This window comes from Saccostrea cucullata, unplaced genomic scaffold, assembly GCF_032062105.1.
Source record: "Saccostrea cucullata isolate Sc308-1 unplaced genomic scaffold, CSIRO_AGI_Scuc_v1 ctg2101, whole genome shotgun sequence".
Taxonomy (NCBI): Eukaryota; Metazoa; Mollusca; class Bivalvia; order Ostreida; family Ostreidae; genus Saccostrea; species Saccostrea cuccullata.
In genome coordinates, this window is record NW_026922592.1 from 130,310 (window position 1) to 152,148 (window position 21,839).

The 21,839-nt window shown below is 33.2% G+C and overlaps 3 protein-coding genes across 3 annotated transcripts; 2 read left to right on the top strand and 1 right to left on the bottom strand.

Annotated features, from left to right (window-relative positions):
- The first annotated feature begins 6,506 nt into the window (after positions 1 to 6,506).
- LOC134262013 (neuroglobin-like) lies at positions 6,507 to 11,023 on the top strand. The gene is made up of 3 exons (XM_062744394.1): positions 6,507 to 6,665; positions 8,149 to 8,380; positions 10,528 to 11,023. The coding sequence occupies exons 1-3, from the start codon at positions 6,514 to 6,516 to the stop codon at positions 10,681 to 10,683; spliced, it is 540 nt and encodes a 179-aa protein (XP_062600378.1). The 5' UTR covers positions 6,507 to 6,513; the 3' UTR covers positions 10,684 to 11,023.
- A 2,261-nt stretch (positions 11,024 to 13,284) lies between these two features.
- On the top strand, positions 13,285 to 15,075 carry LOC134262014 (uncharacterized). Its single transcript, XM_062744395.1, has one exon. The coding sequence runs from the start codon at positions 13,936 to 13,938 to the stop codon at positions 14,935 to 14,937; it is 1,002 nt and encodes a 333-aa protein (XP_062600379.1). The 5' UTR covers positions 13,285 to 13,935; the 3' UTR covers positions 14,938 to 15,075.
- Positions 15,076 to 18,737: 3,662 nt separating this feature from the next.
- On the bottom strand, positions 18,738 to 20,965 carry LOC134262015 (uncharacterized). Its single transcript, XM_062744396.1, has 5 exons — positions 20,848 to 20,965; positions 20,444 to 20,560; positions 19,718 to 19,829; positions 19,488 to 19,611; positions 18,738 to 19,336 (listed from the first exon to the last, which is right to left on the bottom strand). The coding sequence occupies exons 1-5, from the start codon at positions 20,923 to 20,925 to the stop codon at positions 18,904 to 18,906; spliced, it is 864 nt and encodes a 287-aa protein (XP_062600380.1). The 5' UTR covers positions 20,926 to 20,965; the 3' UTR covers positions 18,738 to 18,903.
- Positions 20,966 to 21,839: the final 874 nt, after the last annotated feature.

The following is a 21,839-nucleotide window of genomic DNA, read 5'->3' on the forward strand; positions in this document are numbered from 1 at the left end:
TGACGATGATTTGGTAAAGTACATGTTTTATGATTGACGATGATTTGGTCATGTACATGTTTTATGACTGACAATGATTTGATGATGTACACGTTTTATGATTTGCCAATGATTTGGTGATGTACATGTTTTATGATTTGACGATGATTTGGTGATGTACATGTTTTATGATTTGACGATGATTTGGTGATGATCATGTTTTATGATTTGACAATGATTTGATGATGTACGATGATATATGTGATGTAAATGTTTAATGGTTTTACGATGGTATTTGTGATGTACATGTTTTATAATTTGACAATGATTTAGTAATGTACATGTACATGTTTTATGATTTGACAATGATTTGATGATGCACATGTTCTGTGATTTGAAGATTTGAATGATGATGGATTGCTGGAAAATTGAAGATCTGTATAATTTGCTTTCTAAAACTATCTTGCATTGTGTTCAACTAAAGATATGAAGATCATAAACTTTAAATCTATGCTTTTGCAGCTTTAACCCCCAGTCTTTGCACTACACGGACCTTCTTTTCGCATTCTTATAATTATCCTTTCTCAGTCGGCATATTTATAATCGAATTACTATAAATTTTACATATTTCAATAAGGCGTTGACATTAAGCAATCAAGTAATGTCATAAAACTAAGGTATGTGAAATGTATACAATTAAATTCATATTCAAATTAAAAGGTCCTGTGGTAATATTATAGTGGTTTTTTATATGACGAATAAAATTAGCCCATAATCACTGGAATCACTTTGTTCGATAATGTTCATATATCAGATTAATGCTAACGAGGAGCTGTGATTATGGTGTTTTATTCACGTAAATATCAATACAATGTATTACTTTTTTAGGTATCTCAGACTAAAATACATCTCACGCGACATAACGATTCTAATAAAGAGCGTTAATTAGCACGGTAAAGCTAATCAAAACGGTTTCTGTGATTGACACAAACGATGCCTTGTTATAGAGATGTATAATACAGAACTACAGTGTGACACACGGATCAATGTAATGGTGCATTTTGTTGGTTTGGAGCATAATAAACGGTGACCATTTGACCGGAACTAAGCATTGAAAGTATCTGATTTGTTTTAACGGCCAGCCACTGAATCCCACGTGTCTTCAGGTAAAATAAGCAGCGATTCATACAGGTAAGTTAATTGATTGCATTATAATTAAACATAGTGTTTTGAATATTTTTTGCAAAGTATAATTCTACAAGTATTTAAGAAACTAATAGTTTTAAACATAATTATAATGTATCGGGGTAATCAGTTGATGAATGGAAAAATAAAATGAGAACAGGTAAGTCATTAAAATTACTCCTAGGTATATAAAAAAGCTGTCGATCACTGCAAACAGGAGAACTTTAGGAATGTCAGAAAGCTTAATTGAGAAGTAGAATTTTATTCACTGAGAGAAAAGTAATCTTTTATTTAAGGTATAAACTGTGTTTCAGAATTTGTAATACACATGTAAGTTTGCAACACACCTGTAAATTTTAATGCGCATTGAGTCTACAAATGCTTTAGGCTGTTTTTCCTCATAGAAATTTCTGTAAAACAAAGGGAATTCGAAGCTACCTTTTTTTGTTGATGGTTTACTGATAATTAAGGAATTCATTGCAAATTTGGTGGTTGAGTTAACTTAATGAGAGATTGATTCTTCACTGAAACCAGAGGCCATATTTTACTGTCCCTGGTGAAAACAAGAGCGCGGAAAGAGAAAAGATTTCATTTCTCATGGAAAAATAAGGGAAGCTAGGATATTTTTTAGTTCAAATCATTTAATCAAAAGTTTTAGTATTATTCTAATAATTTTGATTTAATGGATTCGGTTTATAAATGTCGTCAGAACACGTATATATAGTCGTAACTTTATATGGTAAGTACAAAAATGATAAATCAATGATAAATACATCATATAATTATTTTCCGGAAACAATCTTTTGCACATCTCGGAATTGGTCTCATTGTCAAGCAATATTTTATGTATGTAGAGAAAATCTACTCCTACTCGATATATTCAAAAATTACATTATAACGTCGGCACTTAAAGCCAATCCAATTTGGAAAATGCAAGTTGGAAGTATTCAGATAATTTTTTTTTCTTGAAGAATGGTAAGAATAAGCGATTTATTCTTCTCAAATAGACTATAGAGGTGGCCAGGAGCTAGGGGGGTATAACGGCACCAGCTCCCTACGACAAATTTTGCTGTCCTCATCCATTACGCTTCCTCTTTGCAAAAACTTGGATTTGCTCTTGATTAATGCTAAGCCTAACATTTTTACTTATGTATGCCATAAACTATTACACTTTCATCTTTCCTCGCAATGCCAGGGCTCCTGAGTCAAAACGTTGCCGATGGATCCCCGGCATATTTCATTCAATATTTTAGGGCTTACTTCTCTCATTGAGAAGCACCAATCAAAAGAATGCTTTAATAAACAGTTAGATAATGTAAACAAAAATGAGTCAGTTGAAACTTCAAATGCACATTTTACGAGTGGTTTATTACAGAATGGCTTTATTAATGTTATTGATTTAGATAAGAAAAAAAATCAAGACTTGTAATTTTTCGAAAGTGGTCGCTTCAGCCAGCCCACGAATATTGAATGAAATATGCTAGGGGTCCAATGGTAACGTGTTGACTCAGGACCTCTGGCATTGCGAAGATGATCATGTTCCGTAATTTCCATTTATCAGATGTTAATACCTTAAATAATTAAGCACAAGACACCTATTGCCAAATTTCCAATTTCATGGCCGAGCTTTTAACGTCCAATGCCTCTTTCTGATAAAAAAAAAACCCCTTCTTTTTTATTTTAAGTGGCATCCAAGTGACCCTGAATGTTTTGGTCATAAGCTAGGACTTAACAAGCAAATTTTTTTTCCCATAACGTGTTACCTTGACCTTGTTTAAATGACCTTTATGGAATTCACCATGTCAGCTTAAGTTTGAAAAATCAACTATATAAGCTTAATTGTCTGAGTGAAAGGCCCCATTTCATATTTTCTTGCATTTTCTTTTTTACATCTGACGTTCCCTGGCGGACCTACAAAGAATACATGCGTTAATATGTAGCAAAAAATGAATCTTGTGAATGGTGCCGGAAAATTCTGACGATTTTATTATCAGCTTCGGAAATTTGAAAGTTGCGAACGGATTCCTGAAAAGTTGTTTTTAGTGTAAAAGAACGAATAATATGTACACAATGTAATCAAGAAATCATGTTTAGAACCTCGTAAACATCCGGTAAAAGGTCCATAACCAGTGCAGATATCGGAACCGGATCATGCGCACTTGATTCAAACACTAATTGATTATTTCCGGTTCCTAAATGGATTCGGAAAAGCTTTTAAGAAGGGACGTGCTTAATGACAGCCCTACTGACGCTTTAACGTTAACACGATTAAATAAAGCACTGCAGTGTCCTTGAAACTTTTTTATGAGGTTCAGCACAGTTCACAAAAATAAAAACTCTAAAACATCAAAGTCGAAGGATAAAAAAGTTTTACTTCGTTTGTATGTCTGTCAATTCGTTTGTTGATATAGTTCTAGGTATTCTTTGTTTCTCTGTGAATTAAAGGTATTTGTTGCATGATACACCTGGAGATCAGGGATTTGTGTAGGTATATTGATTGATTGTATATTGTTTAACGTCCCTCTCGAGAATTTTTCATTCATATGACGTCACCGTATGCTGAAGGGCTTCAAATTTAGACCTATACTCGGCACTCGGGGCCATTGAGCAGCGAGAGTTCTTCATCGTGACAATGCCTACCGTGACACGGGACCTACATTTTTTAAGGTCATATCCGAAAGACCCGTGACTTTCACTTCTAGTGCCGAGCGCTTGGCGAAGGAACTGTCACTACCTATGTTTACGTCTTAGGTATGACGCGGCGCCGCGAACGAGAATCGAAGCCGATAGATTTAACAAAAAAAGGTAAACCCCAATTTTAAATGCACAGAAAATGTCTATCTTGGCCAAAAAAAGTGAGGGGGTAAGCCCCCCCCCCTCCCCTAGCCCCCGGTTTCGACGCCTATGCATAAAGGCCATGTACATGTAGATAAATTCCAAATAAAGAGTAAAGACATATTATCATTATTTTTAAATTAAATTGTCGAAAGCAGTCGAAAGGGGATGCTTAATCCTACGTGACACCTGATCAATCGTCTGATGCTTTTCGAGATCTATGTTAACTTTGCTGTTCTCCCAGTCTGATTTTTTATTAATGGACTTTTAAGCTTGAAGAAGTTCTTAGCCTTCATATTACAAGTAGAACGATTTACCATATTTCTGTTAAAATATGGCCATGTTCTAGTAAATATATAGTAAATACATGTATGGCTAGACATTAACATATATAAGTTTGATTTCACATAACTATTCGCTTATGTAATAGATGCTAGGCAGGGTCAATGAATAGATATATACATATTTGTGCTCAGATTTGTGAAATGTGGATAGCTAGGCTATGAAGTTTACTACCGCATCATCGAACATCAACTAAAAGGTCGATGGCGCGATAATGCGGTAGAGCGATAACACTGATGCGTTAACACGTATGGATCGTTTCATCGTCATCATACCATTGCGCTATCGCCATCGCACCATTGTGTCATCAAGCTATTGCTTCATCGTGCGATCGCATCGTCGTCATCGCATTGTCGCTTCCTTGCATAATGGTCTTCGCGCTATCATTTCCTCTCTCCTTCATCCCCAGCAGAATCCGGTTTTGCATATTTTTTTCTTTGGACACAAAAGTTCAGCGCGCTGAGATTGTTCCATTTTATCGTATGTATCCTATTTTAATCAGTGATTGCGTGTTTCCCTTGTTTCTTTTTTGCTAAAGAAAATTTTCAGAAATAAAAAAAAATCGAGGTTTCGTGCTTCACAAATCTGTTTGCATTTTGAGTTATGGCGTGCTTGGAGACAAATTCAAATAAGTCCTATGTCGCCGTTTTTTCGATTAGATACATTCAAATTTAATTAAGTCGCAAATGTATCTTCTTTGTCTTTAAAACCAACACAGCTCCTATTTAAGGTTACACGGACAAATATTGATGGAAGAGTTTGGAGATATCCTTTCTCTTCTATCGGTAGCTCTATTGACTCGAGTGTGTAATTAAGGCAGAGTTCAGAGCTTTTAATGATTTTATTTTATGCTATTTGGTTTACTAATTGACCTTTTCACAGAAAGAAAAGCTCCATAATATCATATGTTTATTGAGACGAGTAATGGTATTTATAGGCTGAATGAATGACACAGCCGTTAAATGAAGCACATCCGAAACAGTGAAGATTGATTGATTATAATTTAATAGATGATATGAAACATTTACTAGTCCAGCCTGCCAAGTTCATCTTGACGCTTGTTTCTCACTTGTATCGGTCTTCTTAATCATTGGATTTTAATATTGCAGAGCCTAAAGATGACCGAGATAGTCTTCCAACTATAGGCAAAGGCAAACGTAAGTAGTTATAACTTTAAATTATGTAAATAAACTAAGATACAAAAAAAATTAAAAGTCGATAACGATTAAATCTAGTTCTACCTTTATATGTCTCAGGATTTTTTATTTAAAATTTCAAATTCTGTGAATTTCCTCATAGACATGAGAAGCTTCGCTTAACAAAGAACAAAAAGTTTTATTTACTGTCTTGAAAATATTTTCAAAGTATATTATATTATATTTCTAAAATTAAAATATTTCCTTAATTTCCGTTGAAATAAACTTTTACTGTTGCGCATTTTTAAAAATAGAACCTGCATTTGAATAAAGCTCTCTGTTTTCTGTAATTTCTTTTACTAGTATTAATAATTATTCATATTAAATATCATTATTGTATTAGTACCTGTATAGTCCGGAACCCGTACATTTCGTTGCACTGTAAATTCTCACATTTATTTTCATTGCAATATTACTGATTTCTGTGTTCTTTACCCTTTGTAATCGGACACCCCATCTCTTCTTACACTTAATCTCCCAGTGGTTATGACGTACTGGACATGTTTCACTGTATCAAATCCATAAGAATAATCCTCTGAGTGAAGGGAAATAGTTTATTATACCAGGCAGAATGGGATGGGGTTAAAAGTCTCGTCATAGTAGCCTCATATGTTATCTGTTTCTTTTTTACTTCTTTTGAACAAATATCAGGTAACTTATTTTGTATACTTGGCCTTGACCTTTCAACTTAATTTGTGAAAAAACATCACCATCCACATTCTTTGAAAAGAAATGACATGTCTGAACTGCAGGTCTAGCTCCTGATAATTTTTTTTCAAATACCAACCTTGACAATTTCTGCTTATGACCTTGAACTTGAAGCTTACTGAAAATTTTAAAATGCAATATTGCCTGTATATATATGAACTGTAACGGATATTTATGGTATAGTCAACCTTCCATACAGTATTGACTTTAAATTACTTTCAAATAATAATCTAATGTCCTTTTTGTTTATAAGAAAAAACCTACAACCATGGGCTGTACGTTCTCAGGAATTGAAGAGGTCAACCTCGAAAAGAGGGAACTGGAAACATACGTAACTCCCGAGGACATCCGATTGGTCAAGGAGAGCTGGAAAATCGTAGGACAGGATCTAAATGGAGCCGGGATGATGGTCTTCCACAAGTAAGTGTCAGGAAGAAGGAGGGGGGGGGGTACGAAAACAGGGGAATAGGAAAATGTCCTTTAAAGTGAGGTGGGGGCTTAAATGATGCACAGAGAGCCTATTAAGTGTTCTAAAATGGGAAGGGGAAGGGTTTGGGTTGGGCATCCTCTAACAAAGAGCATATCTATTGATTAAAGCAGCATTGAACATCGATCCTGATGCAAATTACGTCACTTCCGTTTCGCACAGCACCGATTCACTCACCAACAAACACACACACATACACACAACTGTATTTATTTACAATATCCCCTCCGACCGCTAAGCGAGTGGATAAGAAGTATTAAAGATTGTCTGTAAAATTTTATCAAATGTCAACGTCAGTATGTTAGATATCTGCTTAACTTGTATTTTTAATTCCATGTCAGTATAATGAAGGGTGAAGAATAATGCCAAAATCTATTCTACAATGACACAAGTTTCTTAATTTTCTTCCTTTGATTTGGAATTAAATCTACAAATGTTTCGTCTTTGATTTTTTTAATACTCGCTGAAAAAAAAAATTATTCTAATACATCTTGAAATTGATTTTGTCCAAAAAGATTTGGAAAGCCTCAATTCCTGCAATTCTATCGGTATTTCTTGTATATATCTTTCTTGTTTCCCATAAATTACATGTAGCTAAAACCTGTGTAATAAAAGAGCCCTTTGGTTGTGTTCGTATTGAAAGCTTTGGTACACGAACAGATGTCCAAGGACCGATAACTGAGATTCGTGTATGTTTATAATCTAAGTGTCGAGGAAATGGACCCTCGTGTGAAAGGGTTCTCGAGTGATTTTCAAATATTCGTGACAATATTTATAAATATTCGTAGACGTCTTTCTTATAACATCAAAACCTCCTCTAAATAGAAAGAAACCATATAAACTGTGAACAATTTGATAGATAAGACTCTTAATTTTAGAAATATTTTGTTATTTTTAATTGTCCCTTTTGCAAACATCTGTCGTTTGCAAGCGCATATCAGATATGACTGACAATTTTTAAGAGTCTATTAACATGGTTTTGAGTTTCATCGTCCTTGACCTGAAAATTCACTTTGTTATATATCCAAAAAGTCTGAAAACAATTAGTTTGATAAATAGAGAATAATACATACCTTTTTTTTGTGCAGTTGACCAAAACATTAACCAAGGTGTGAAGCTCAAAATTGATTTTTATGCCAAAAAAATATACACACTAATTCTTAATTCGATTTGATTTAATTTGAACATATTTTATTATGTAAGAAATGCATAAACGGATTGGGCAGCAGGCATAGCCTATATAAGCCCTCTCCACAGGTACAAGGTTAATTAATACACATATACTACATATAGTTACAGGTTCATATATCACCAATAAGTTATATATAACTAACACAAAATTGAATGGAATTTAGGAGAAAAGAAAAAAATTCTTAATTCGTTATAAATACTATCGAATTTCACACACTGTCTCAGGTTGTTTGAGAAGAATAAGGACCTTAAGAAGCTGTTCCACAACCTGACCCGACTGGAGGCGGACGGAGAGGTGGTGCTGGATGACGAGAAGTTACAGACACACTCACGGATCGTGATGGACGGCCTGGGGGCGGCGGTGGAGAGTCTAGAGGACTCCGTTATACTGACCAACATCCTGATCCTGATGGGCGAGCGCCACGCCGGATATCACGTCAGACCGGAAATGGTCGGGGTAGGTGATTTTGTCACCCGCTTTCACTGAAAGTGGGGAATATAATTTGGGTCTGTCTGTCCGTCCGTCTAGCTGTATTTATGTCTGTAACACTTTCCTTTTCGCTTGATATCTCCAGAAACGTTTGAACATTAAAATTTTACAAAACTCCCCATGCATGGCCTAAGGATGACCCTAAAGATTTTGAGGTCAAAAGATCAAAACAATATATGAAAAATTTCTTTTTGTTTTTTAACACTTTAACACTTTTTGATATATGACAACTTTTGTCACCAAAATTTCATTTCAACTCTCTATGTATGGCCTAGATCACAATTGTTAATTTAAAAGTCAAAAGTCAAGGTCGTAAATTGATACATTCTGCCCTAGTTCATAGTCCAACTTTCATATCTGAAGAAGCTTTTGAGTTTTGTACCAAAACTTCTTATGGACCCTCCCTTTTTTCTTAAAGCCTCCCCCCTTTTAGATCCACACATGCTCTTTCTTTCCTTTGGCGCGGAATTAATACAGATTCTCTGAATTAGCTTGTTTAAAAAAATTTTTTTTGGAGAGTTTAAACATGGCTATAATCGAGAGAATTAAAACAAAAATTATTGTTACACATACATTTACATGTGCGTTGAAATAAAACTTATCAGCGTCTGAAATTTGCAATCTGCCATCAGTTTCTGTGATAAAATATCAAGAATTGGGGTGCTTTTATAATCATCTTGAGGAGTTTGATATATTCACATATTTGTATTGTTACCTGAATTATTTCCCTGTACTTTTGGCTTACATAAAATAAAAATTAGTACTTTAAAGAAATTATCCTGCTTCATTGTATCTTATTTATTTCTACTGAAATGATGTTTTGTAAGTTTGTAATTGTAAGTCATGCTACTAACGTACCGACCTTGTATGGGTTAATTGAGAGTCATTTCCTCTTCTGTTATTTCTATCCTCAGAAAACCCCCTCCTTGATCTTCCTATTACACCATTCTCCTCCATGTTTTTAATTTTTTGTCGAAATGTTAACATTGATATTGACGGATATATTTCTCCTTTTAATTATTGACGGTGAAAGTCATTCAAAGTTGTAAAATATAATCAAGTCTATTGAGTTTAATGTTAACTGATAACAATTATATCTTTGAAATTTACTTTCAATAGGAAACAATTTCAACATCAGTGGAAAAACCATTTTATAAAACCGAAAACATTTTGTCTGATGATTTCCGGTCCTACAATTCAAATACATGAAACGGCATCTCAAAATATGGCGTAAAACTACATCAGTTGCACTTCAAAATTTTCTCTTTTAATTGCCATCGCTGAGTATGGAGTTTTATAAATGTAAGATTTATGTTATACATGTAAGAAAGATTTCGTTAATTGTTTTAATGTTTTTTAATGTGTCAAAGGAAATATTTTTAAAAACTCAATTTAAGGAAACCTTTGAGTACAGATTGGGACGGGGTTGGGCACTTGTGCCTTCTGACATCATGAAGCAAAAAATTATAACGCAGATTACGGATTGATAATTAGGGAAAAAAAGTACATTTATATATACACGTGTATAACCTTTTCCCTAAAACAGGTACGTTCATTTCTCTAGTTTCACTAAAAAAAAAAATAGAGTTGAAATAATTTTTTTCAAATGCGACATGTCTATTATATACATATTCAACATTTTAAAGCCAAATAACTTTTTTTTCAGATATCAGCAATATTTCTGATGGATTAATATTTAAATATTATATAATCTGCATGATATTTTCTGGGTAAAGTGGGAGAATTTTGTAATGTTTTGTCACAATGTCGAAAATATGTGCAAAATTTTGTTAAGAATTACATGAAACAATACAAAGTCGCATATAATATAAGAATAAACGAAAAATAAGGATTTCTTTATATTTTTGGGATTGATTATTTATGAAATTTCCATTCAAAATCAGTCAAAAAGAATTAAAAATTAAATAAATCCATCATTCATCAACGTTTTGTAAACGAATTAAGATACATGTACATTTCTAGGGACATGGTTTTGTCTTTTTTCTGTGTTTGGTTGAGAGATAACATGGACCGTCTTACATGTATTTATATAGAACAATCGATTTAGCGAACTGTCAATGCTGAACACTGTTTTCATGATTTCTTACTTGTAGCTTTTATGGCCCGCCATTAGGGATACCTTTAAAGAAAAGTTAGAAGACGATTTTACTCCCGATATTGCACGTGCGTGGACGCACGTGTTTGACTACTTAAAGGCCAGATTCCAGGAAGGTATCCGCCGGGGCCGAAATCAGAAGAACGAGATGTGAGCGTGACGTGAGCGAGATGTCATCAATATTTTAGGAATTATGACAAATTCCAAATAAAATGCTCATAAAAGTATTTAACTATCTGATACAGTGATTGAGTTATACTCAGGGATTTCTAGAGTGTGACGAAACAGTTATTACTCTCTATCGATTGACTTCGAATTCATGTCAAGACTGTCATAAAATTATTAATAGGACGTGACAATGTTTAGCTACGTTCAGGCTGGAAATCGATGTCACGTGACTTTGTACATTTCCGGTTTATTTATCATCAATGATTCCGTCCATAATAAATGTTTTCTGATCAAAAGAGTTGAGGATTTTTTATGTTTGATATTTGATGTGACTTCAAGATAACAAACATAAGGCTTATAAACCAACATACAACAAAAATGTGTTTAACCTGTCATGTATTTGTAAAAATGTAGCTAAATATAATTTTCAACAAAAACACCATAGATCTACGATATTCATTTCTTTAATCTATATCATGTTTATACATTAATGTCACACTGTTGTCCTACGATGACGGGAAAGAACATTTGTTTTTAATTTAATAGCCAGAAGCTGAAACTCAAAGTCAACAGTTTTCCTGGTCACGTTTTGTCAAAATATTTACCATAAATAGCAAAGTAATAAAATATGAAGAGTTACCTGATAGGTTAACTTCAAAATATTTTTAAGTACTGTAGTGTAGATGGTCAACACTTTTACTGTTTCCCAAGACGATCTTGTCAAACCATACATGTAATATTGTCATATTGCCTTTATTATTTCTTTTTAATATGAGTTATATGAAAAGACACATTTTTAAATATAATTTGTCTTGTTATACTTATATCAATTTAAAGAAATTTCATGTAAAGATACAAAACCCAACAAATTTATAATGCTGTACATGTATTAATGATTAACATGATTCCTTTAATTCTATTCCGTGTTCAATGAGAAGTATAAATGGTATATTGGTTACCATGATTTATAGGTATTGTATACTTATGATGTTAGGAATATGTATTGTTAGGCGCTACTGTTATTTCTAGTAAAGGAGAGGAATTATATAGACAAAGCCTAGACATCGGTCAACACGTGCGCTTCTTTAGATGAGTATAGGTGTACGAGGCCCATGTGGAATAGGGCACTGAAAACCCTTTGTTTTTATATTTTTTTATTTAAAATATCTATAACTTATTTCTTTAGTTTTGTAAATTTGCACCGAGCATGTAGACACAGACTGCTTTACTAAGTACGGAGTGTTTCAGCATAAATAAACCAGTTCTACCACGGCTTTCCCTTTAAAAACTTGTCTTGATGGGAAGAAATTTTGCAGAAAATGTAAAGAGCATAAGGCGTACAATTTTATCAGTAAGAATTTAAAAAAAACTGCATTACATATTCTTTAGACAAGATTCCTAAAATACGGAATTTTTATTATGAATTTAATGTTTCTCCCAAAAGGCTGCTGTGTTCCTTCTGAATTGATAAATTTACTAAATAGGGAAAGAATTCGTAAATTCTGCAAAATTATGTTACCTTTTATTTGGAAGAACTAATTCTTTAAGCAACAAAAGTATTGTATTCCTTGTATGTACATATATAACCATATTTTTAACATATTTCAAAAGTACCATTTCAAATATAATTCCAAATATACTGACGCATAAATGATTAAAAGTGATTTATCAATTAGCAAATAATGTTTCACTCCCCATCTTATTGGAACATTGAACAAAAAAAAGTATTTTTCTTCAGTGTCAGATCTGCGCAATATTTTGTCTTTTTGTGTTTCGTTGTGGAAGGATAGCTTTATCAGTTAAGTGATAAAAATTCTTTCTACACATCTTAAGATCATGACATAAATTTAAAAAAATCGTAACATGACATGCAGGGTTTTTAACCTCACCTGTGCTATCTCGCATTATTACATAAAGGTATTTTTAAATTTTTTTTATTCCTATGCATTAAAAGTATTCATTAAAGTTTAAGAAAATAACAAAAGCTGAAGTAGAAGAATCCTTCAAAATATGCCTTTTTATGTTGGAAAACCGCCAGTTTGTTTTAAAATTCATGTTTATCTTTGAGTTGCAACATTTGTGTAAGTTGAGATAAAATTGACATCTTTAATTGTAAAAAAAGGGAAATTTGAGAGCCCTCGAGGCTTTTAATTGACCGTCCCTCGGCGACTCTGCCATGTCATTTTTTGTTAAGTGGTTCCCTTCCGCTGTTGACATTGTCATTTCGTGTACAGAACACACTAATCCCCCCGTTGACTTCCGCACTCTAAATAACCACGTCGTATTTGCAGAACTCTTCAAATGGCAGCGCGGGCCAATTTTATCTTTTTTTATTAAAATTTTCAGCATTCACAGAAATGCAATATTGGATCTACTAACTTAATGCAAACGTAATTTAATGGTTTCTAGATAAAGACCTGCCGTCGTATTTCACAGTTTTTTACCCCCTGTTAAGTGGATGTGTAGACTGCGAACATGGAAGTCGTGCCGCCTTGTACACTTTTTTGAACAACTTTAAGTATTTCTTAATAGAACAAGTATATGTTTTGTTTAAAAAACTTTTGACTTAAGACAAAAGGCCAACAGCTTGAAGAGAGCGGAGAAAATTATAGAGGGCCCGATGACGTAGAAAATCCTGCCCTGGGTACGCGGTGATTGAGGGGACCCCCTCACCCGCCAGAGTTAGACCGCTCTGACAATTACACACTGTTTATTGTGTCAACAAATTTTCTTGTTTGCCGCCAGAATTAGAGTTCCTTCCAAGAGCCGGCGTGTGTTAACACAATGTTTGGAAAAATTCACTCTCGAATATGCTTCCGAAGGGACCAAGCGTAACAATGCAATATTTGTTAATCATTTAAAAATCTTTAAAACGTTCGAGCGTGACACTGATGGATAAAAGCTGTGGGGATATCACAGAGGTGTAGCGAGGTCCTTTTTTTCATTTTGGATCCTTTTATGTTTAAGTGCACAATTCAAAAGGATAAGTCAAATTGTTTTGAATTTTCAGTTAATAAAGGGAATTCCATTAAAGTGATCTAGGTTCCGAGATACTCGCTCTGAAGATAACATCTAACAAAGGTGCGAAAAACTTAACGAGTGAAAACAAACAACGGGATACATACATCTAATGGAAAGACACAACACGATCTCCTGTTTATTTTGGTAAACAGTCTTGGCTTCGGAGCAGACGTTAAAAATATATTTTCATTGTTGGAATTTTGCATTTTTTGTTTGTATGATGACAATTAACCCGACTCTTGGACACCTTTATCACGATTTCAGCATCAGCAATGCTTATACCGCTCTAGACGTCCAGGAACTTTTCAAAACGAGGCAAAGAAATGCGCGCGAAAAGCGCCAACTGGACGAATTTAACAGGTATCTCAATAAGGCACAAGAAATCAACCTCCGAAGACTGAACCTTGAGGAGAAATGCGTCCGGTACCAACTGGCGGACATCAATCTTCGCTCGGCCTCACTAAGAAACGGACCGAGACACGGGTCGCTCCGAAGATCCCAAACCTTCAGCATCGCTAGTCCCAGCACGCTGTCGTCTGCGTACCCCTCCATTTGTACGTCTGCTGCGCCTTCCCGCTTCTCTGGTTCATCATCACAAGTTTCCGGCACCAGTTCTCTGGAGACGGGGGATCTACAGCTATCACGCAGTAAGTCAAATATGTTTGTGAGAAAAGTGAACAATGTTACAAAATCACTGTGTAAATTGTATGAGAAACAACAACGACGAAAAGTGGAAAAAGAAATTTTACTCCGAAATGTTAGGAAAAATAACGAGGAATTACTCCAGAGATCGCGGGTGCATTTCAAAGATTCAGACACTACACAGAACTTGGAGAAAATTCTCGGAAATTCTTCAGAACCTTGTAAGGAATTAATCAAACAGGACACTCTTGGTTCAAGCATTCCAAGTACAGCGAAAACTGATACGACGCGTTCAGAAACAATTTCTCTTCCATCCCTGACAAATACTGGCGCTGTTAGCTTGAACAAAAATATTAACAGGACCCTATTCCAAGAGGACACGAGATCGAACGCGGGTAAGCTCTCTATGTCTGATGATCTTGACCTATCGGAGTTCAAGGTCAATGCTCAAAACAAGAGAACAATACCGGAAGTTTGGCAGCTATACAAACAGAAAATGGCGGCCGATGAGGATGAGATTAATGAACCTCTTTTAGTGACAATAACTGCTCGGTACAGGAGAACTTTGGTGCACTAAATCTACAGTGTACATAATACTGGTGACAATAAAAGCTCACTAAAAGGGAATTTGGTGCATTAGAACTGAGCGGATAGTTTCTGATTGTGTTTTGAAAACTGCATATTTCTTCATTTCGTCCAGTAGTCGCTAATGGAGACATAAAACACAAAATTTATCTTTTATATTTTCAGAAAATATGGATAATTATTAAATAATATTTTTGTGGTTTCCATTGCCAGTATTTCATTAATTATTATTTATAATAGTTTAACTAAATCATTTATGCTTAGTTCCTTTAAACTGTGTTATTCAGATATTTCTTTTTTCGTAATGTATATATACGTCATTTAATTGTTAAAGAAATTTAATATCCAGAATTGTTTATAGACATTTAATAAATATTTTGACTTGTTTCGCTAAAAATATTTTCAAGAACGATAATGGAAAGATAAATCTTGTTGATGGATGCATATTATTTTACAACTACAGAAAACAATTTGATATTCTGATTTAAAAAACAACGCCTCATAATTTTTTATCTACTAAGAATTATATAGATATGATGGTAAATATTATTTTCATAAATACCTCATATTTATACTTTTATTGTGAGATGAAAAATTATTGACCATACCAAAGTTTCTTAACATCACGATTAGTCATATTATTCATTTCTGGAAAAAAAGTTAGCAACGCTTCATACTGCAAACTATTAAATTCCATTTGAATCTAATGCTATTGTTGTTGATGAAAATCAATGTTTGGAATTAGATAAAAAATGTGAAATTTGAAGCAGAGGGATATTATACCTTAATTACTCGGAACATTAGTGACATATTTCACGAAATACAATATAAGCTTAAGACACATGTAAGTAACATGATTAAATTAACAGCGATGCACTTTTAATTTTTTTGTTAATTAATAAGATTTACACCATAATAAGATACGATTCACAATACACCATGTACATTTTCCCTATGTCTCTCGCCTTTACAGAATCTTTATCAAAACGGACAAGAAAGGATTTAACAGTTGATTAATTAATATAAAAGTTACGTAATTACCAATAATACAGGTGTATTTTTTCCTTTACCCATGTCTCTCACCTCTACAGAACCTTTATCAAGAACAGTTGATTAATTTAATAAAACTTACGTATATTTACAAATGATACAGATGTACTTGTACTCCTATACGAGGTAACTTGACGTTTCGACAGGTATACACCTTTACAAAATCCATCTCTACGGAGGAATTAACTTAATTTTATATATATACAGATGTAGGACAAATGAGAAAATACTCGGCACTTTAGGTTTTTTTTAAAATTCGTTTTCTTAATTATTTTTCTTTTGTTTTAGATAAAAGATTATTATTTATAATATGCATTTTGAGAACAAAATATTTTAAGTGGTTATATTAAATTATATAATTATCAAGGTTACAGCAAAGCGGAGCATCCCTTTGCAAAGAGGACATCGATCTCGATGCAATTTACGTCACTTCCGTTCCACACAGGATCGACCCACTCACCTACAAACAGACACGTATATATTCAACATGATTGCTTAATTACTTCCCCTCTGTTGCGAGGTGATTAAAAAGACCTCTTCTTATGTAAATTTCCAACAAATATGGAATTATTTTTGAAGAAAAAACCCAAAATATTTTATTTTCTTAATTAAAGTGTTGAAGAGAACACTCACAGCATTAATTTAAAAAAAAAAAATTCATTTTCATACAGTTAAATGGGACGAATAGATATGTTTTATTTTATAAAATATTAATTTATTAGGAAAATGAAATGTATCGAGTTATTAAAGGATTTTTAAAATGATAAAATCGGTTATTTTAATGATTTTTTTCCTTCATAGCCAAAGTAATGCTGATCATTATAAATTCAAACTTTAAATTCCACGGGAAAATTTAAAATAAAACCAATTAAATTGAAGTTTAGAGGCCTCGGTAATCCTTCAAACGAAAACAACGCATGTGCACGATCAAAAAAAATCTTGATAATAGATATTTGAAATTTTAAAATAAGATTTGTTTATGGCACGTATGACATAATTATATTCTTCGTATTGTAAACGTTTATTTATTTTTTTAAGCTTTTGGTAAATGATACATATTTACCAGCTTTTATGTTCGAGGGATAACTTGTACTTTATTCCAATAAGAATTAATTACATTCAGTCAGAAACTTACAGTCACATACATCAGATAAGTCTCAAGAAGAATTTTTTTTTGGTTGGAAATTAAAACATGCAAATGGCGGGACCAAAGGCTAGGAACTTGACTCTTGAACTTCGATTTATTGAATAACTAACATTGCATGATGTACAAGTTATCGTTCTTTCTATACAATGTGAATCTTGAAATAAATTTTACCGAATAACTCAATTCAAAATAAAAAAAAAAAACCAAAAAACGAAGGGGTAAAAAACTGGAAATGAAAACTACTTAAATGAGTCAAAATACATGACGCAATGTGGTACACACTTTATTTTTCAGTACTTCTTATTTTGCGTCAATATGTTCTTAATAAACAACTGACAATATATTAAGTTTGAAGGGTCCTTTTTTCTTGTTTTTTGGAATGGCTGATATAAATGATATGTTGTAAAATTTTAGTTTCATGGTAAATTTAAAAAAAAAAAATTGTTTATACCTTACGCCGTAGTTTCAAGTTTTGGATTTTTTGCTCTACAAAATTACAAGTAAAGAACTTCGAATTCTTGTAGTAAAAGATATATTCAGTGACCATTGATTGACAACATATGCAATTAGCAATATTTGCATGTATAGATAATCTAAATTATTTATTTCAGTTTGCAAAGAATCTTTTGATGTAATTAATTCATCAGGAAAATCAAGATGTCGCTCAGAGTATAGATAAAACTAGAGGTACTGTGAGCAATGAGCTCACTAAATGATACCCCCCCCCCCCCCCGCCTCCCATAATGTCCAGGTTTTGCCATATATATTAATTTACGGGAATGTGTAAAGAGGGATAACTCGTATCAAATGTTATTCAGAAGCCGGCATATGTGACGTCAAAGGTAAGAATATAAAGGCAATGTCCATGTTTTGCTATGGGAAACCTAAAATACGTGTCGGATCAAAAAGTAAAATAGGAGGTGCACAATGGCAATATGTAATAAAGATTCTGTGAAAGTTTCATTAGAATTCACTCAGTAGTATAAGAGGAGTTGCGGATATGAGATGGGTACCCCAAAGCGTAACAGATGGACGGACGGACATAACGATTACTATATACCCTCCCACTTTTCAAGCGGGGGAATAAAAAAAACTATTTCCTTCCCGGCCTGCTTGTGAAATTTTCATAAACATAAAAGTTGAAACCCTTCCATTTTATAAATAAAAGATTGGGAGCCTTACGTTGTATAACATGTACAGATGTATAGATAAAATAATTGTAAATGATGGTGAATTAAATTGTTTATCTTTATTGTTGAAATTCGTGATAGGAATTTAAATAAACAAGAAATGTTTGTAAAACACTAATGCCCCCAAAATAAAACTTGACCTAGATATTCTTACGAGAAATCTGTATACCAATTTTCATTTCAATATGTGCAACCTCTGCGAAGAAAATAACAAAAAAACTGATGGTGGACCGACCGACAGACAACAGCAAAGTAATATGCCCTCCCTTCTTCGAAGAGGGAGGGGCATAAAATATACTCAAATAACATTTAGAAGGTACATCAGGTTAACCTACGTCTGCTTTTATTATCATCAGTCAATCACTGTTAAGGTTTTGCAATCTTATGATAAGAGAGATAATTCGAGCAGGGATTACATGTAACATTTAAATTTTTTTTTTTGCAATATATGGTCAAATTTTACAGTACAATACGTTCCCAATTAACTCAGTATAAGCTTCCTTTCGTCGAAATCAGTAAAATAAAGGGATTAGCAAAACTTGTAAGAATTTTAGATAAATCAGTTCTCAGATCATCCCGGGAAGTTACCATTAGGGTTAACTTTAAACATTCTACAATCAAACTCTGGACCTTTCACTTCCGCTAGTCCCACATAACTAGTTACATTCTTAGACATGGCGTTGTTTTTCACGATTTCCGCCGCCGCAAAACCATCTTGTTTTATCACACTCCTGGCGAGCACTGAAGTCAGAAATTTGGCGACACCTCTTCTGCGATACTTTTCTTCCACAAATAAATGTCCCATAATTCCATCAATGTTCTGTACGGCCCATCCGGCAAGATTTCCGGAAGGCACGTGATATACTGCATATCCCGGAAATCCCCACGTTTGTTCGTCTAACTTCATCTGACTGATGCCCTGTGGGGTAAATTTCCAAACTTCCTCAATTCTCCTGGACACTCTCTCATTAAATGGACCCACATAGAAGCCGTCAGGAACATCTCTAAAAACGGAAAATTACGAAGTCAAGCAAAATACTAGTATTTACAGGGCTAACAGTTATATTAAACAATACAAAAGGGTAATACCTGAAAAATTGGTGCATTGATTTCAACTTGAATATTTTCTGATATGTTACAGATACAATTACTTGCATTTTCAAAATTTCTTCTTCTTTCGATGTAAAATACAGCTGGGTGGTTCCTGGGACGCTTACGTCACGGAAACTTCCGGACGGAAAAATGTCTTCCAAGACCATCAACGTTCTCGCATTCACCCCTAAATCATAGAATCGGAAAAAATTGGACAATTATATAAAGAGATGCATATTTGAAAACATCACAGCCTATTTTGATTAAATAAATCAGTTTTAGTGTCCAGTAACCTCGAAAAAACAATTCCTGATTTAAATTGAGTACGCCGGGAGACAGAATGACGTCACGAAGGTTGTTATGGTTCGTACAGTGAACGTTGACCAATGATCCACAGTATATATTCTGGAAAATAAAGAAAACAAAACTAGAATGAAATTCTCAATTTGCTTAATTGAACGTTAAAAACATGCCCTATATATCTAATGAAGTACAATTTTGAGAAGAGATGCGGTAATACATGTATCATTAATAAATTTCTAGTCTTATTATGGCCCTTTTACAATGCATTGCTAAAATATACTAGGATTTACCAAAATTGTTTGGTAAACCCAACGTGTTCTTGCAAAACTCTTGTTAATGATGAAAACATAATTAACATTTAATTTTTTTTTGTAAATTTTAATATAACTTTCAGAAAAGGAAGTCTTCATTTTAAGTCTTCATATTAAGTCTTTATTAAATACATAATGTTTGAAATATATGAAACCTCTACAAAATGATAAATGTAAATTATGTGGCCACCTAAATTGTATATCTGTTGTTAAGAATAACAGGGAAGTAAAGTAAAATTTCCGGAAGTGCAGTGGTATGACAACGAGGTGAATGGCCCGGAAGTAAGTGAAATGACTCGGAAAATTATAATAATATCTGAGCTATGATTTTAATATTTAACTATCTAAATGCACAACTTAACATAAATCTTGATTAAAGATTCAATTATGTGATTTTAAACAAACCTTACTCTTAGTTTGACTAGCGCTGACGATGAAAACCTGAGGCAGATTTAAATTGTCTACCCACAATTCCAAGCCACTTGGAATACCTCGGATAAAACTTCTGACCATGCCATACATCTGAAACGAAATATATGAGTGGAGTTTTATAGCACAAAATTATATTCATTCCTTAGTGATCAAACCCAATAACTTGTTTGGAAATCATTTATGGGAATTAATGTTAAATTGATTCGAATCGAAAGTCACTAAAAAAAATTATATAATCATGTTTCAATTGTACTGAATAATTTGCTAATATAACTGATAAGGAAATGACCGACTGATAAAAATTTATAAAGTATAAAGATGTATGAATACCGTTCATTATTCTTTCAAATCAAAATATATGTTGACCTTTGACCTACCTGGGCGGACTCGGGTAGTCCGGTTGCGAGCTGGGTGAGAATTTTACGGAGATTTTGATGAGGGGCTTTCACCGCCATTGTTCTTCAAGTCAAGGACACTTATCTCACCTCTATCTATAACTGTCTTATCAGACCAAGAACGTCCGGTGGCAAAAACTGCTCGAGAGAAGACAAGTGCCACATGTCACATAAACTTTTTCATTCTGCACATTCTTCTCACTTTGCTACGTTAACGTTCTTAATATGAAATTGTGATGAATTCCTCGCATCAAAGCAAATGGGGAATTTAACAAAAAAAAAGTTGAAAAACCGATTAAATATTTTAAGAAAAAAATAACCAACGTAATTATATCAACTTTATAATTTATTGACAAAGTCACATGTAAATATTGCATTATATAAAAATATATGATATTCTTTCATGACAAAACCCAGTATACAATGTATATACAAATAATGTTACAGGCAGTAGGACAACCTTACATGTACATTACATTATATTGTATCCTTTTTTCATGTATCAATTGTATTATTTTTCTTTTTGCATCCCACATTATATTATACATGTATAAGGAAAGGAATTTACTAAATTATATAGAACTCGTTTCCAATCCCTTTGATTGATATGAATAAACTGTTAAGAAAAACTTACATTTAAGTGTAAAGAAAAATACCTGTACATGTATCTTTTTATTTATCGGAATTTTAACCACCACAGGTGATTTTTAACTGTAGCGGAAAATTAAACAGTAAGTTATTTTGAAATTGAGTATCAAAAATTGAATTGCTCCTAAAAAAGTTATACCTGACATTATCAGGGATTTTAAATATTTTGAAACCGGATATAAAATAAGATTTAAGTGCCTTTCAGTTAATATTTTTCTCTATACTCGGTGATTTAAAACCAAGATCAATTACACGTGTTTATCTCCGTTAGTTATAATTATATGTATCCTTCAAATAAGAGAGAGAGAAAAAAAAAAGTTTTTAAT

Bases quoted from the DNA above. Each gene is read 5' to 3' on its own strand.
- LOC134262013 (XM_062744394.1), top strand. From the start codon at position 6,514: ATGGGCTGTACGTTCTCAGGAATTGAAGAGGTCAACCTCGAAAAGAGG. The intron at 6,666-8,148 runs GTAAGTGTCAGG...ACACTGTCTCAG, and splicing joins GGGATGATGGTCTTCCACAA to GTTGTTTGAGAAGAATAAGG. The intron at 8,381-10,527 runs GTAGGTGATTTT...TCTTACTTGTAG, and splicing joins TCAGACCGGAAATGGTCGGG to CTTTTATGGCCCGCCATTAG.
- LOC134262014 (XM_062744395.1), top strand. From the start codon at position 13,936: ATGATGACAATTAACCCGACTCTTGGACACCTTTATCACGATTTCAGC.
- LOC134262015 (XM_062744396.1), bottom strand. From the start codon at position 20,925: ATGGCGGTGAAAGCCCCTCATCAAAATCTCCGTAAAATTCTCACCCAG. The intron at 19,830-20,443 runs GTTTGTTTAAAA...TTTATTTTCCAG, and splicing joins CTAGTCAAACTAAGAGTAAG to AATATATACTGTGGATCATT. The intron at 19,612-19,717 runs GTTACTGGACAC...TCTATGATTTAG, and splicing joins TCAGGAATTGTTTTTTCGAG to GGGTGAATGCGAGAACGTTG.